Source organism: Poecilia mexicana, unplaced genomic scaffold (assembly GCF_051168715.1).
Source record: "Poecilia mexicana isolate PSO_F unplaced genomic scaffold, ASM5116871v1 scaffold_12, whole genome shotgun sequence".
Lineage (NCBI taxonomy): Eukaryota > Metazoa > Chordata > Actinopteri > Cyprinodontiformes > Poeciliidae > Poecilia > Poecilia mexicana.
In genome coordinates, this window is record NW_028263381.1 from 25029901 (window position 1) to 25044753 (window position 14853).

The 14853-nt window shown below is 41.8% G+C and overlaps 1 protein-coding gene across 2 annotated transcripts in view; it reads left to right on the forward strand.

The window, feature by feature from the left end:
- Positions 1–12812, forward strand: part of LOC148156269 (NLR family CARD domain-containing protein 3-like) — a 36289-nt gene extending 23477 nt beyond the window's left edge. For both annotated transcript variants that reach the window (XM_088011177.1, XM_088011178.1), the window contains 6 exons: positions 6499–6577; positions 6738–6966; positions 7110–8901; positions 9760–9933; positions 10358–10531; positions 10847–12812. In XM_088011177.1, coding sequence (XP_087867303.1) covers positions 6499–6577; positions 6738–6966; positions 7110–8901; positions 9760–9933; positions 10358–10531; positions 10847–11024 — 2626 coding nt within the window. In that variant the 3' untranslated portion in view covers positions 11025–12812. The remainder of the gene's footprint in view (positions 1–6498; positions 6578–6737; positions 6967–7109; positions 8902–9759; positions 9934–10357; positions 10532–10846) is intronic.
- The last annotated feature ends 2041 nt before the right edge of the window (positions 12813–14853 follow it).

The following is a 14853-nucleotide window of genomic DNA, read 5'->3' on the forward strand; positions in this document are numbered from 1 at the left end:
TGATATGGCTCCTCCCTTGACCGCATATCAGGAACAGGCTGTTCCTAAACAAACCAAAAAAGCATCAACTGGAGAAAAAGCGAAAAAGCAGCTGATCCAGAATACCGCATTCTGACTAAAACTAGGAAGATAGAACACATAACACCAGTTTTAAAGTCCCTACACTGCCTCCCTGTAGCTCAGAGAATAGACTTTAAAAAACTGTTGTTAGTTTATAAATCACTGAATGGCTTAGCACCACAATACATTAAAGATCTGTTATTGCTGTACCAACCATCCAGACCCCTTAGGTCTTTTGGTTCTGGTCAGCTCTGCATCCCCAGGACCAGAACCACACATGGATTAGCAGCATTTAGCTTCTATGCATGACAGAGATGATAGGTACACCCTTCAGTCACACTTTGACAGGTCATGAATATGAATAGGTGAGGCAGGACATCTGATTTGGGAGAGGGGTGAGAGGGAAGGGTTATATGTTAATGAATTTCACACCTCTCACTGTAGCGGGTGATGGCTCCTACTGTAATTCTCTTGGTCTAAAACCAAGGGGGTAGGTGTTCATGAATTAGCCAATTGAAGTAGAGTAGGGTGTGGTGTGTTATGGTCCTCTGGGCATTCCGTACCAGAGGCGGGTTATGTACATGTATGGTGTCCGGTAAACGTCACTTCAGTAAAAGATGCCTGCCGGCTAAAGATAAGCTGTTGTCAGAGTCCTCAATTAATGGTCTACAAATTACTACATGGTGTCAGAAGTGGTGACTCAACGTTATGCTGCATTCCCAATGCACTCGCAACTAACATCAAGATAACTGTGCAGAGGAGATTCTCATTGAGTCATATTCACGATGTCCAATACTGAGAGGGAACGCGCTAACTCCGCTGCAGCAAGCAACGTTGGAGAGGGATTTTGCCTTTCAGAAAAGTTTGACTGCAGAGATGTCCAAAACTGGCCCAAATGGATCCGACAGTTCGAGAGGTACAGGAACGTATCGGGACTGGAAAAAAGGGAAGAGGCTTTTCAAGTGAATACGTTGATATATTAAATGGGAGATGAATCCGAGGATATCCTTAATGCGTCAGAGCTTTGCAGATTCTACCAAACCACTCACAGATCTGCTGGTAAAAGACAATGATTGGACCTGGAGTCATATGCAGCAGACAGCCTTTGACAAGCTCAAGAGTGAGTTGGCATCACCAACAGTGTTGGCTCAATACAGACCACAAGCCAAGACAAAGGTGCCAGTGGATGCCTCGTCTTTTGGCCTTGGGGCAGTCTTAATGCAGAGAGGAAAATATGCAGTGGCGTCCAGTTGCCTACATTTCCTGAAGCCTCTCCGAAACAGAGCAACGGTATGCCCAGGTTGAAAAAGAGGCACTAGCCGTCACCTGGGCCTGTGAGAGACTGAGTTCATACCTCATCGGAGTACAGTTCACAATAGAAACTGACCATAAACCCCTCCTTGCACTCTTAAGGACAAAAGCACTGGATGACTTACCTCCCAGGATTCAGCGATTCCGGCTGTGACTGCTTAGATTTATATACAACATAGTACATGTACCTGGAAAGGCCATCATCACAGCAGATACACTGTCCAGGGCCCCGATAGGGCGTCCACTGACAGCAGAAGAAACACAGATGGAAGGGGAAGTACAGATTTTCATTAACACAGAACGTGATAACTTACCTGCATCTCAGTCCAAACTCCAGCAGATAGTTGACCATCAGCAGCAGGATGCCATCTGCAGTCAGCTAATTTGCCAGTGCCAAAGAGGCTGGCCATGACAAGAGGAGCTGTCCCACTAGCTGAAGCCTTATTGGATTTACCAAGGCGAGTTACACATGAATGGTGATCTTTTGATGAAAGGATGACGTATTGTCATTCCAGAGATATTGCAAAATGAAATGCTTGCCCGACTGCACGAGGGACATATGGGGATATCCAAATGCAAGCTTAGGGCTCAGCAATCTGTGTGGTGGTTAGGCATGAGTGTCCAAGTCACAAAAGTTGTGGGCCAGTGCGTGACATGTATTAAGTACCAACAGCTACACCCAGAGCCAATGATCCCCTCAGGGCCAAAGCGACAGAAAATTGGGGCAGATATGTTTTATTGATAAAATGACTCTTATTTACTGGTAGTAGACTATTCAAGATACATTGAAATGATGAAGACATCTATAACTACATCAGCAGGAATTATTACTGGCTTGAAATCTATTTTTGCTAGACATGGGGTGTGTGAGGGACCAGACTCAAACAAGGACAAAGAATGTTCAAAGTAGAAAAAGACTTCAATTTAATTCTTCAAAAAATCATCAACAAAGCATAAAAATTTAAAGCAAGAATAAATCAAAAGATAAGTAATAAATTTGGATCCAAATTAACTGAGGTCAACTGAACTCTAAACACAAACAAACAAAGGCTGCTTAAATAGGGGTGGAGTAACCCAAATCTACCACTTGAGGGAGGTCTGATCTAACAAATAAATACAAAATTAACTAAAACATTCTATAAACAAATAAAGCAAAACTAACTTTAACTTGGCAAACAATAAGTGAATATTTAAGTGACAAAATTAAATAAAAAACTTGAAGTCTCCCTCTTCAGTCTTTCAGAAATTTGTAGATGGTTTGCCCCAGGTTCCTCCACCAGCTGGTTCCTATAAGTGGCACCTCAAACAAAAACAAGTATAAATGAACCATTCAGACAGACATTAACTAAAGTGTGCACCCATTAGAAAATATATGTCTAAATGAAATAAACTATACTAATAAAGAAATAAATACTAACACTATGTGGTGGTGGTAGGAGCATCCACCACAGGGTGGCTGAAATACTGATAACAGATAATGGACCTCAGTTTTCCTCTAGCTCTTTCTCCTCTTGTGCCACAGACTATGACTTCAGACATGTCACCAGTAGTCCATACTTCGCTCAGAGTAACGGGGAGGCAGAGAGGGCAGTGAAAACGATGAAAAGCCTTTTGAAGAAGAACACCGACCCATACAAGGCCCTGTTGGCATACCGGATCATGCCGCTGAATCAAGGCCCTTCACCGGCTGAGCTCCTGATGGGCAGAAGGTTGCGCTCACCCTTCCCACTCTCACCCAGTCAACTTACACCACAGTGGCCAAACCAAAAGAAATTTGCAGACAAGAACAAAGAGTTAAAACAGGCACAGACACTGACCTACAACAAAAGACATAGAGCGGAGGTTAGGTCAGAGCTAAAAGCAGGTCAGCACGTCTGGATTACAAACACCCAGGAGACGGCTACGGTGCTGAGAGAAGCAGACACTCCTCGTTCCTATGTCGTGGAGACCGATTCAGAAGTGGTGAGGAGAAACAAGGCACATCTCAGACCCTTACCAGACATTCAAAGCCCTACAGAGAATGTGGGGGACACAAAACAGACAGCAGCACCAGAAGTGAAGGAGGGGGAGAATGTGAAAAGGGTTCATCCAAGGAGGGAGGTGAAGGCACCAGCATGGCTCAAAGATTATGTCCAATAATGCAGAACATTTAAAACCTGTTCCAAATGTTATCGTTATTATGTATGTTATTTTCAGTATTCAGTATATTGAGTGATCTGTAAGTGTCAGACAGACTGTATGCTGTTAGTTAGGTAGTCCATGTTTTGTTTAAAATTTTATCACTACTTTGGGGAAGGGGAGATGTGGTGTGTTATGGTCCTCTGGGCGTTCAGTACCAGAGGCGGGTTATGTACGTGTATGGTGTCCGGTAAACATCACTTCAGTAAAGTATGCCTGCCAGCTAAAGATAAGCTGTAGTCAGAGTCCTCAATTAATGGTCTACAACTTACTACATAGGGGGTTTAGTTTGGAGTTTTACTGTTATAAGTAGGGTTACAGAATACAGCGCTCTTCTTGTAGAGTTTTCTACAGAAGAGTCAAGCAATGCATGGAGCTCAACCAATTCATCCTCTTACTGAGGATCAAGGACCGTCCTTATCTGAAGTACCTCTCGTTTATGAAATCCCAATATCTGTGTACCTGGATTTGGACTGTGCAGAGGATAATGCTGCTGAGGGGTGTTCAACGTCTGATGCAGCCACTCCAGCGACTGTGTCATCAAGGGACACAGTCCCACAGATGAGTAGAACACCAATTTTACGCAAGACTCCAGTCTCAATCTCTGAGTACTCACCTCGTCCACAGGATGCTCCTAAGAAATCTACATTATGTGTGTCGGGTGCAGAGGCCATCTTTTGAGAAACTGAAAGAAGACTGGTCTTTGGAACCTTATGGACTTTGGGGATCTTTTGGGTATGTTTTTCAATATGAAACAAGGGAGCCTTACCTGTACCAATTGGATAAAGATGAAGAACTCGCCCCGCTAACAGTTATGTGCAGACTGACCTCTAACGATTGGGCTGTGTTAAGGCTTGCAATCCCTTACTTCAGTGAAGCCGGTGAGTCAGTCATGGAGCATGAAAACGAAGATGACTATGGAGACGTGTTCAGCTCTCGATCTGCAAAATGTGCCAGAAAATGGTGTTTCCCGGGCGATGATGAAATAGCCGAGGAAGCTACTCTCTTTAGCGCAAAGTGGGAGTCGAGAAGTATTACAACTGGTGGAGATCTGGAGTAGCTGCTAGATTGCTCTGCTGCTGGTTGAAGGGTAGACTCAAGTGGTCCAGTCTCCATACCATATTCAGGTATGGCAGGCACCGGTGAAGATCCGAAGTAGCCAGTAACCAGCGCTGCAACCTCCTCCTCCTCTGCTGTCACAAACAGCAGAGCCAGCATTTTCCCGAATACATGACATCTAGATTGTTAGTCTCCAAAACAAACAAATCTGTAGTACTTCTCGACTCCCATTTGCGCTAAAAAGAATAGCTCCCTTGGCTATTTCATTATTGTCCGGGAAACACCGTTTTCTGGCATGTTTTGCAGATCGAGAGCTGAACAGGTCTCCATAATCATCTTCAATTTCATGCTCCATGACTGGCTCATGGCTTCACTGAAGTAAGGGATTGCAAGCCTTAACACAGCCCAATCGTTAGAGGTCAGGCTGCACGTAGCCGTTAGCAGGGCGAGTTCTTCATCTTTATCCAATTGGTACAGGTAAGACTCCCGTTTCGTACTGGGGATCTTTTGGACTTTGGGGACCCAAAAGATCCCCAACGTCCATAAGGGTCCAAAGACCAGTCATCTTTCAGTTTGTCAAAAGATGGCCTCTGCACCCGACACACATAAAATATAGATTTCTTAGGAGCATCCTGGGCACGAGGTGAGTACTCAAAGATTGAGACTGGAGTCTTGCATAAAATGGATGTTCCACTCGTCAAGAGCCCCCTTGACGACGAAGTCGCTGGAGAAGCTGCATCAGATGCTGAACACCCCTCGGCAGCATTATCCTCTGCAAGGTCCGAATCTGGGTATAGAAATTGGGAATTCATATACGAGAGGTAGTGCAGATGAGGATGGTCCTTGATCCTTAGTAAGAGGACGAATTCGTTCAGCTCCATACATTGCTTGACTCTTCTGTAGAAAACGCTACAAGAGCGCTGTATTCCCTATTTATAACAGTAAAACTCCAAACCACAACCCCTACTCTATTTCAATTGGCTAATTCATGAACGCCTACCCCCTCTGCTTTAGAATAAGTACAAAGAATTACAATAGGAGCCATCACCCACTGCAGTCAGAACTGTGAAATTCATTAACATATAAACCCCCGCTCTTCCCTCCCCCTAAAACTGGTGTGATGTGACCTTATTTCCTGATTTTACTGAGAACACAGTATTCTGGATCAGCTGCAGCTGATTGATATTTAAGGTAGACTGTGAAGACACTGTTGCAGTAATCAATACAACGGAATATAAATGCATGAATGAGTTTCTCTAGATCTCGCTGAGACAGTCCTTTAATCCTGGAGATGTTCTTCAGGTGATAGAAGGCTGACTTTGTAATTGTTTCTGTGTGGCTCTGAAGGTTCATGTCAGAGTCCATCACTACTCCCCGGGTTCGGGCTGATCGCAGGCTTTATTTTTAATAACTGAAGCTGGGCATTGACCCTAGATCACTCCTCTTTAGGTCCAAAAATAATAACTCCAGCCTCACCTATTCATATTCATAACCTGTGAAAGTTTGATTGAAGGGGGTACCCATCATCTCTCACAAAAAATCTGGAACAAACTTCCAAAAAATTGCAAAACAGCTGAAACACTGCATTTCTTTAAATCTGGACCAAAATCTCAGCTGATTAGTTGCTTTTGAAACCTAATCCTGAAACATTAATCAAGAATCTGATGTGCAAAATGTAATGTTGTTGACTGTGTGTTATATGACTTTATAATTTTGTGTTTTTATGATGTAAAGCAATTTGAAATGCATTGTTGCTGAACAGTGCTATGCAAAAAAAATTTGATTTCATTTGATTTAAAGATTTTAATGTAGAACCCTTGGTGATTCCATCTGTGAATACTACTGGATGAATATTTCCTGCCTTCCTGATTGTTCCTGGTTCCTCCACAGAGTGGACCAGCAGAGCTCAGAGGTTCCCAGTGGTCCGTCTGCCCAGCAGCATCAAACACAGCTGGACTCCATATTTATGGTCTGTACATGAACAACAACTACTTTTCCATGGTTCTGTTCACAGTCGTCTCCATGCTGCACTTTGTAGACCAGAGGACTGTCAGTCTGTCCAACATCCATCTGGTGTTTGGCTCCATGATTTCAGTCTGATGTTTCCTTCATCTATTATTCTGTTCCAGCTGCTGGAGGAAAACATTGTCACTTTTGTGAAGAACGAGCTGAAGAAGATCCAGAAGGTTCTGAGTCCAGATTACCCAGAATGCTCAGAGAGACAGAGAGAGGATGATGAGGTGTTGGATGGTGATGATGAAGAGCAGAGGAGGAGCAGCAGAGAGGCAGTGATGAAGATCACACTGAACTTCCTGAGGAGGATGAAGCAGGAGGAGCTGGCTGACCGTCTGCAGAGCAGTAAGAGGATTTCTACAAAGATTTGACCTGATGGATAAATGACACATTTACTGATGTCTGAAGAAATGGAATCACATTTATTTAAATCATCTTTATAAGATGATTTTGTTTAGTTCCTGACTTTACTTTTTGTGTTACTTTAGAAAATCTTGCTGCAGTTCATCAACATCAACTTAAATCTGGTCTGAAGAAGAAGTTCCAGTCTGTGTTTGAGGGAATCGCTAAAGCAGGAAGTCCAACTCTTCTGAACCAGATCTACACAGAGCTCTACATCACAGAGGGAGGGACTGGAGAGGTCAATGATGAACATGAGGTCAGACAGATTGAAACAGCATCCAGGAAACCACACAGACCAGAAACAACAATCAGACAAGAAGACATCTTTAAAGTCCCACCTGGAAGAGATCAACCAATCAGAACAGTGATGACAAAGGGAGTGGCTGGTATTGGGAAAACAGTCTTAACACAGAAGTTCACTCTGGACTGGGCTGAAGACAAAGCCCACCAGAACATCCACTTCATATTTCCATTCACCTTCAGAGAGCTGAATGTGCTGAGAGAGAAAAAGTTCAGCTTGGTGGAACTTGTTCATCACTTCTTTACTGAAACCAAAGAAATCTGCAGCTTTGAACACTTCCAGGTTCTGTTCATCTTTGATGGCTTGGATGAGAGTCGACTTCCTCTGGACTTCCACAACAAGGAGATCCTGACTGATGCTACAGAGTCCAGCTCAGTGGATGTTCTGCTGACAAACCTCATCAGGGGGAAACTGCTTCCCTCTGCTCTCCTCTGGATAACCACACGACCTGCAGCAGCCAATCAGATCCCTCCTCAGTGTGTTGGCGTGGTGACAGAGGTCAGAGGGTTCAATGACCTCCAGAAGGAGGAGTACTTCAGGAAGAGATTCAGAGATGAGCAGCAGGCCAGCAGGATCATCTCCCACATGAAGACGTCACGAAGCCTCCACATCATGTGCCACATCCCAGTCTTCTGCTGGATCACTGCTACAGTTCTGGAGGATGTGTTGGAGACCAGAGAGGGAGGAGAGCTGCCCAGAACCCTGACTGACATGTACATCCACTTCCTGGTGGTTCAGACCAAAGTGAAGAAGGTCAAGTATGAAGGAGGAGCTGAAACAGATCCACACTGGAGTCCAGAGAGCAGGAAGATGATCAAGTCTCTGGGAGAACTGGCTTTTGATCAGCTGCAGAAAGGAAACCTGATCTTCTATGAATCAGACCTGACAGAGTGTGGCATCGATATCAAAGCAGCCTCAGTGTACTCAGGAGTGTTCACACAGATCTTTAGAGAGGAGAGAGGGCTGTACCAGGACAAGGTGTTCTGCTTCGTCCATCTGAGTGTTCAGGAGTTTCTGGCTGCTCTTCATGTTCATCGGACCTTCAATAACTCTGGCATCTGCCTGATGAAAGAAACAGAAATATCTAAACAGTTGTCATTATTTAATGGAACCAAACCAAAGTCTCTCCATCAGAGAGCTGTTGACCAGGCCTTACAGAGTCCAAATGGACACCTGGACTTGTTCCTCCGTTTCCTCCTGGGACTTTCACTGCAGACCAATCAGAGTCTCCTACAAGCTTTTCTGAAACCAACAGAAAGGAGCTCACAGACCAATCAGGAAACAGTTCAGTACATCAAGGAGAAGATCAGTGAGAATGTGTCTGCAGAGAAAAGCATCAATCTGTTCCACTGTCTGAATGAACTGAATGATCGTTCTCTAGTGGAGGAGATCCAACAGTCTCTGAGTTCAGGAAGTCTCTCCACAGATAAACTGTCTCCTGCTCAGTGGTCAGCTCTGGGTTTCATCTTAGTGTCATCAGGAAAAGATCTGGATGTGTTTGACCTGAAGAAATACTCTGCTTCAGAGGAAGCTCTTCTGAGGCTGCTGCCAGTGGTTAAAGCCTCCAACAAAGCTCTGTAAGGACACATTGGTACTGCAGGTATTTTTGATAGAAATATTATAACTGACAGGAATTTTCCGACAACCTACATAAAAAGAACCACAGACAACTCATTTGAGTTTTTACCAAGCTTTGGGTAGCTCCACCAAGCCGCCCAACGCATGCTCCGATAACCTCCAGTTAGAAGCTGTATTTTAATTTCAGAGAAGAAATAAAGAGAACAGATAGAATGCAAGTTTTGTCTACATGTTCTACACACAGGTCATCTAGTCCTTTCTCTTGAGAGCAATTTCTCTCAAGGCTGGAGGGAACAATCAGTTATCATGTAGCAGAGGCATTCTGTGAGAGTGGGTCAAAGGTTTTCAACTCAGCAAACGTTTAATGCAGACAGTAAAAGGCCAACACTTTTAAACTGAAAATCGCAATAATCTATAATTTAAGATTGCTATGGTAAGATAGCAATACATGTAAGAATACATATTTCCAACAATAAGTTAAATATGGAGTCATGTTTTCAGAGTTTATTTATTAATGCATGGTTTTCTAAATGTTGACCACTAGCAGAGCATGAATAGAAGACCTACTAGTCTTCTATTCTCGTTAGCAACTATTCATGATGCTACCTGTCGAAGCAGCAGAAATGCTTGCCTTTCTGTTGAAAATGACACTGGATTAAATGCAGTTCATTGTAGAATTTAATATTTCTCTTGCTCAACTCCTTGTTGCTTGTAGTTCAGTTATTCAAAGCTGGAGACAAAGATATCAGAAAGTTGTGAAAAATATGACATATTAATCAATCCAAGAACGTTAACTGGAAAGAAAAAACTATACATTTTGATGAATTAATACCAGATTTTCCTCCTTGTCTCCTCAGACTGAGTGGCTGTAACCTCTCAGAGAGAAGCTGTGAAGCTCTGTCCTCAGTTCTCAGCTCCCAGTCCTCCAGTCTCAGAGAACTGGACCTGAGTAACAACAACCTGCAGGATTCAGGAGTGAAGCTTCTCTCTGCTGGACTGAAGAGTCCAAACTGCAACCTGGAAACTCTCAGGTAAAATGTGACCAATCCTGGGGAAACCAGATTTATGTCCTTTACCTGCAGCTAAGTCCTGACACATAAACAAGGCTAGTTTTCATTTACTGTAGTCTGATAGAATCAAGAAGAGAGGTATTTAGAAAAGTGAGGATCAGCTTTTGACTGATGGTGCAACTCTGGGCACTTGACATATTGATTCCTGCTTGATGCACAGGGGGAGTTTATTGCACAACATCCAAGCTACAAGTGGCATATTTGGATTTTTACAACACAAAGAAGAAAACACAGTTTTATTATTATTTCATGTTTTCCTCTCATGACTCAGACTTTGGGCTGTGTCATGAAATGACACTGGATTAAATGCAGTGTCATTTAATCCATTTGGGCTCTACCTCAATGTTCTCATCTTCTCATCATGTGATGAATTGTGTGTCTGCAGCTTATCAGGCTGTTTGGTCTCAGAGGAAGGCTGTGCTTCTCTGGCCTCAGCTCTGACCTTTAACCCCTCCCATCTGAAAGAGTTGGACCTGAGCTACAATCATCCAGGAGACTCAGGAGTGAAGCTGCTGTCGGCTGGACTGAAGGATCCAGACTGGAGACTGGAAGCTCTCAGGTATGGAGGAACCTGCTGCAGGAGCAGAGAAGGTCTGATAGAGGAGGAAGAGGAGAAACGACTTTAGTCAGTCTGAAGCTTCTGTCTTCTGGACTAAAGAATCCTACCTACAGTCTCAAGTACAATGATCTCAATCCTGGTAAAACCAGATTTCTGCCCATTATCTATCATCAGGGATTAAGTATATCTTATCTAAGTAATATATTTAATTGTAGATTTTTCAACCTTTCCAAGAACAACATAATTGGCTGGAAAGAAAAACACATTTTTTCTTTTTTACAAATTATTGACAGATTTTCCTCCCTGTCTCCTCAGACTGAGTGGCTGTAACCTCTCAGAGAGAAGCTGTGAAGCTCTGTCCTCAGTTCTCAGCTCCCAGTCCTCCAGTCTCAGAGAACTGGACCTGAGTAACAACAACCTGCAGGATTCAGGAGTGAAGCTTCTCTCTGCTGGACTGAAGAGTCCAAACTGCAACCTGGAGACTCTCAGGTAAAATGTGACCAATTGGTTGCTATCAGATAGCAGGGTTGAATTCAACACTAACCAAACAGGATTCATTCATAACAAGTTTTATTTGTGATGTTCCAAGAGCACCATTGTGGTCAGCGTAATAATTTGACTATTATACGTGCAGCTATTCGCCGATCATCAATCAATCAATTTTTATTTGTATAGCACATTTCAGCAGCAAGGCACTTCAAAGTGCTTTACATAATTAAAATAAAAACAGCATGTGACATTGAAAAAACAGTTAGAAAGGGAAAGACATTTTGAAAAAGATTAAAAAAAGATAAAAACATTAAAACCCCTTTAGGACTTCAGTTAAATGTCGTTTAACTGGGATTCTAAGCCTATGGGAATTTAGTCAAAAACACAGTTTGACAAGGACTCCAACCTTTAGGTTTTTAGTTGAAATGCCGTCAACAGGGACTCTAAACCCCGTAGGACTTTAGTTAAACGTCATTTAACAAGAATTCTCACACCCCTAGATATAGATTCATTGAACTGGGATGTTTTCCGGGGCGGCTTTACATAGACAGTGTGAAAGAGAAATAAAAAGAAGTTAATAACTAGATGAAAGCTAAAGATAAAAACATTAAAAACATCAAATACATCAAAACCCACTCTAACCCTAATTCAGCCATAAGCAACTCTAACCAGGTGGGTTTAAGTTGAGATTTAAAGGCTCTCAGTGTTTCAGCTGTTTTACAGTTTTCTGGAAGTTTGTTCCAAATCTGTGGTGCATAGAACCTGAATGCTGCTTCTCCTCGTTTGGTTCTGGTTCTGGGGATGCAGAGCAGAACCAGAACCAGAAGATCTGAGGGGTCTAGACGGTTGGTACAGTATTAGTATTAGTGTTTGGAAAAAATAAAAAATAAAAAAATCAGACCCCAATTGGTGCGACTTTTCTATTGTGGTTTTTCAATCAATAATTGAAGTGAATATAGCCGATAGGTCCACGTATTGTCAGGCAGTTCGTTTTTTCATTTGAAATGGAAAATGAAAAAACAAAAATACTTTTTTTGTTTTTTAAACCAAAATTGGAAATCGGATTTGTGGCTTCTTATCCGATTTCCCATTTAGTGCACAAAACAAAAATGGAAAAAACAGATAACGAGCGCTCAATTTCAATTTTCATGATTACATTTTTGACAGGAGGTCTGACCCGAAAGTTCTCTGTCCCGCACACTTTGTTTTTGTAAACTGGTCCAAATGGGCATGTAATTAATTTGATCATGATACTTTCACACAGAAAGCCTTATATGATGACTTTGTTTTGTATATGAAGCTAATGGCTTCTAAATGCAACTTCTGATTCAGTAAATGGCTAAAGGGCTAGTACGCCCATTTTTTTTTTGTTCCAATTTTTAATCTGCTCTAGTTTAAGAAGACTCTTAAACCACTACTGGAACATCCTGCCAATCATTCAAATCCTTTAGTTTGTTCTACCTGAATAGTATTAACATACCAATTATAATCCGGTATGTTATAAACAAGCATGCAGAAAAGGTGATCCAAAATATTTTAAAAAATTAAATAATACATTTAGGCATTTTGTCCATGCATATTAAATGTGAATTCAATTATCAAATTTCTAATTAGACAAACATTTCAATCAGGTTAAATTAACCATAATTTAAATAAAGTACAACAAAAAGTATCAATTATATTTCAAGCTAATCAATTTAAAGTTGAAAAGTTGATATCAAAGTTGAAGTCAAAATTGAAATCAAAGTGCACTTTCACTTTGATTATCAATGTCAAGAAAAATAAAATAAAACTGTTAAATACTCAAGCAGAGTGAGACAAAGAATATAAAAAATATTCTGCGCAATATCAAAGTGTAGCTCCATTCTGTTTTGATCAATTTCATTTTAAACTGTATCAATGCAAAAGTACCAGAACACACAAAATCGTCAATTAGGTTACATTCTGAAAGAGAGTGGGGTGTACCTAACCACAATCAGCCGTCAGAGAATCCCAGGGCTGGTCCAGGTAACAAACGCCAACAATTCTAATAAAACAACACTCCAATGAGCAATCGAGCAGAAGTTTCACATGCTAAAAGCAATATTGCTATCAGATGACAAACTCACCAAGGAATCAAATCAGTACATGCAAAGATGTGGATGAATTTGCCAGCAAGACGCCAGCAGCAAGCCACAATCACAGTGGAACAGGCGATGGTCTTAAATAAGCTGGCAGAGTTTGGGGCAAAACAGGAAGTGGGCCCGCAAAAGTAAAAGTCTTTGACTAATTGCGGGTTACATAACATCTTCAGAAGTACCGAACTTCAGAGAGGAATGTGATATTTTAAAACAACCTTTTGTGACAAATTAATAGTGTGCTTACCTCTGTTTACCACTGCTGGTGGCGCAGTGCAACAGTGGCCATCTTGTTGGTCCAGAGACAAGGGTATTGCTGCAGGAGGGTGTGGAAAGCCACTCCCCCATGCTCTGGCCTTTCAAAATAAAATGAAAACTAAACTAAAAACTCAGGCCAACCATTGTTATCTGTGACCAGATGTCCAGAATTATTTGCTTCTCACAGGAGCATTATTTAAACTGACTTGCGGCTAACAGAAAACACTACAGTATATAGCCTGAAACCTGAAATGAACAAACTTGTCTCCCTGCAGCCTGCATAATGTCTATGTGTTATACGGCCCCTGTGTAACCGGACAGAGAGAACTTCCGGGTCAGAGCGCTTGTCAAAAATGAAATCATGAAAATCGAAATTGAGCTCTCGTTATCCGTTTTATCCATTTTCGTTTTGTGCACTAAATGGGAAATCGGATAACGAGCCACAAATCCGATTTCCGATTTTGGTTTGATTAAACGATAAAATAACGAGTCTATTTTTGTTTTTTTCATTTTTCATTCCAAACAATAACAACAAATAAAACTGCCTGAAAATACAAAAAATCCTAGTGAAGACCAAATAGCTGTGGAAGGACACTAGAAACAAAATTGGAAATTTGTACCAAGCTGGGGAAGACTGAATCTGTTATAGTCAAGTATTTTGATGTGAAGAAATCAACTGTGGAACCATTAATTAAAAAATGGAAGATATCCAAGACCACTGAGAATTTCCCTCAATCAGGGGCACCACGCAAGATCTCACCCTATTGAGTCAAAATGTCCTGCAGAGCCAGACGTTCCCCTGCTTAAGCCAGTATTGTCCCGGCTCGTCTGAAGTTTGCTAGAGATCGTTTGGATGTTCCAGAAGACTATTGGGAGAATGTCATATGGTCAGGTGAAACCAAAGTAGACCTGTTTGGTTGAAACACAACTCATTGTGTTTGAAGGAGAATGAATGCTGAGTCACATCCAAAAGACACCATACCTACAAGGAAGGATGGGGTGGCAGCATTATCCTTTCTGGCTGTTTCACTGCAAAGGGACCAGGACGACTGATCCATTTACTTGAAAGAATGAATGGGGTCAGATATTGTGAGAAAGCCAGAGTCATGTCCTTTCCCAAGTACACTGTGTCTGATATAACAGACAAAATACTCTCTCTAACTATAGATCAGCTGAATATTGAAACTCTATTTCTTCATGTCAGAGCTAATGATCTGGCAAAACAACAACCGAATATTCTGAAAAAAGACTACCATTCTTCTGAACCTCTATTGGAAAACTAAAATTGAAGATTTTTCTTAGTGGCCCTGTCCCAGTAGCAGGATGGGGTGATCTGAAATACTTTGACAATACGGTTAAGTATTCTTTAACTGATTGCAGGGTTTTTAATTGTCCTTTTGACAGAATTGCTGCCTGCAAGTAATTTGCATGTTTTTTTTGTCTGAATTAAATTAATTT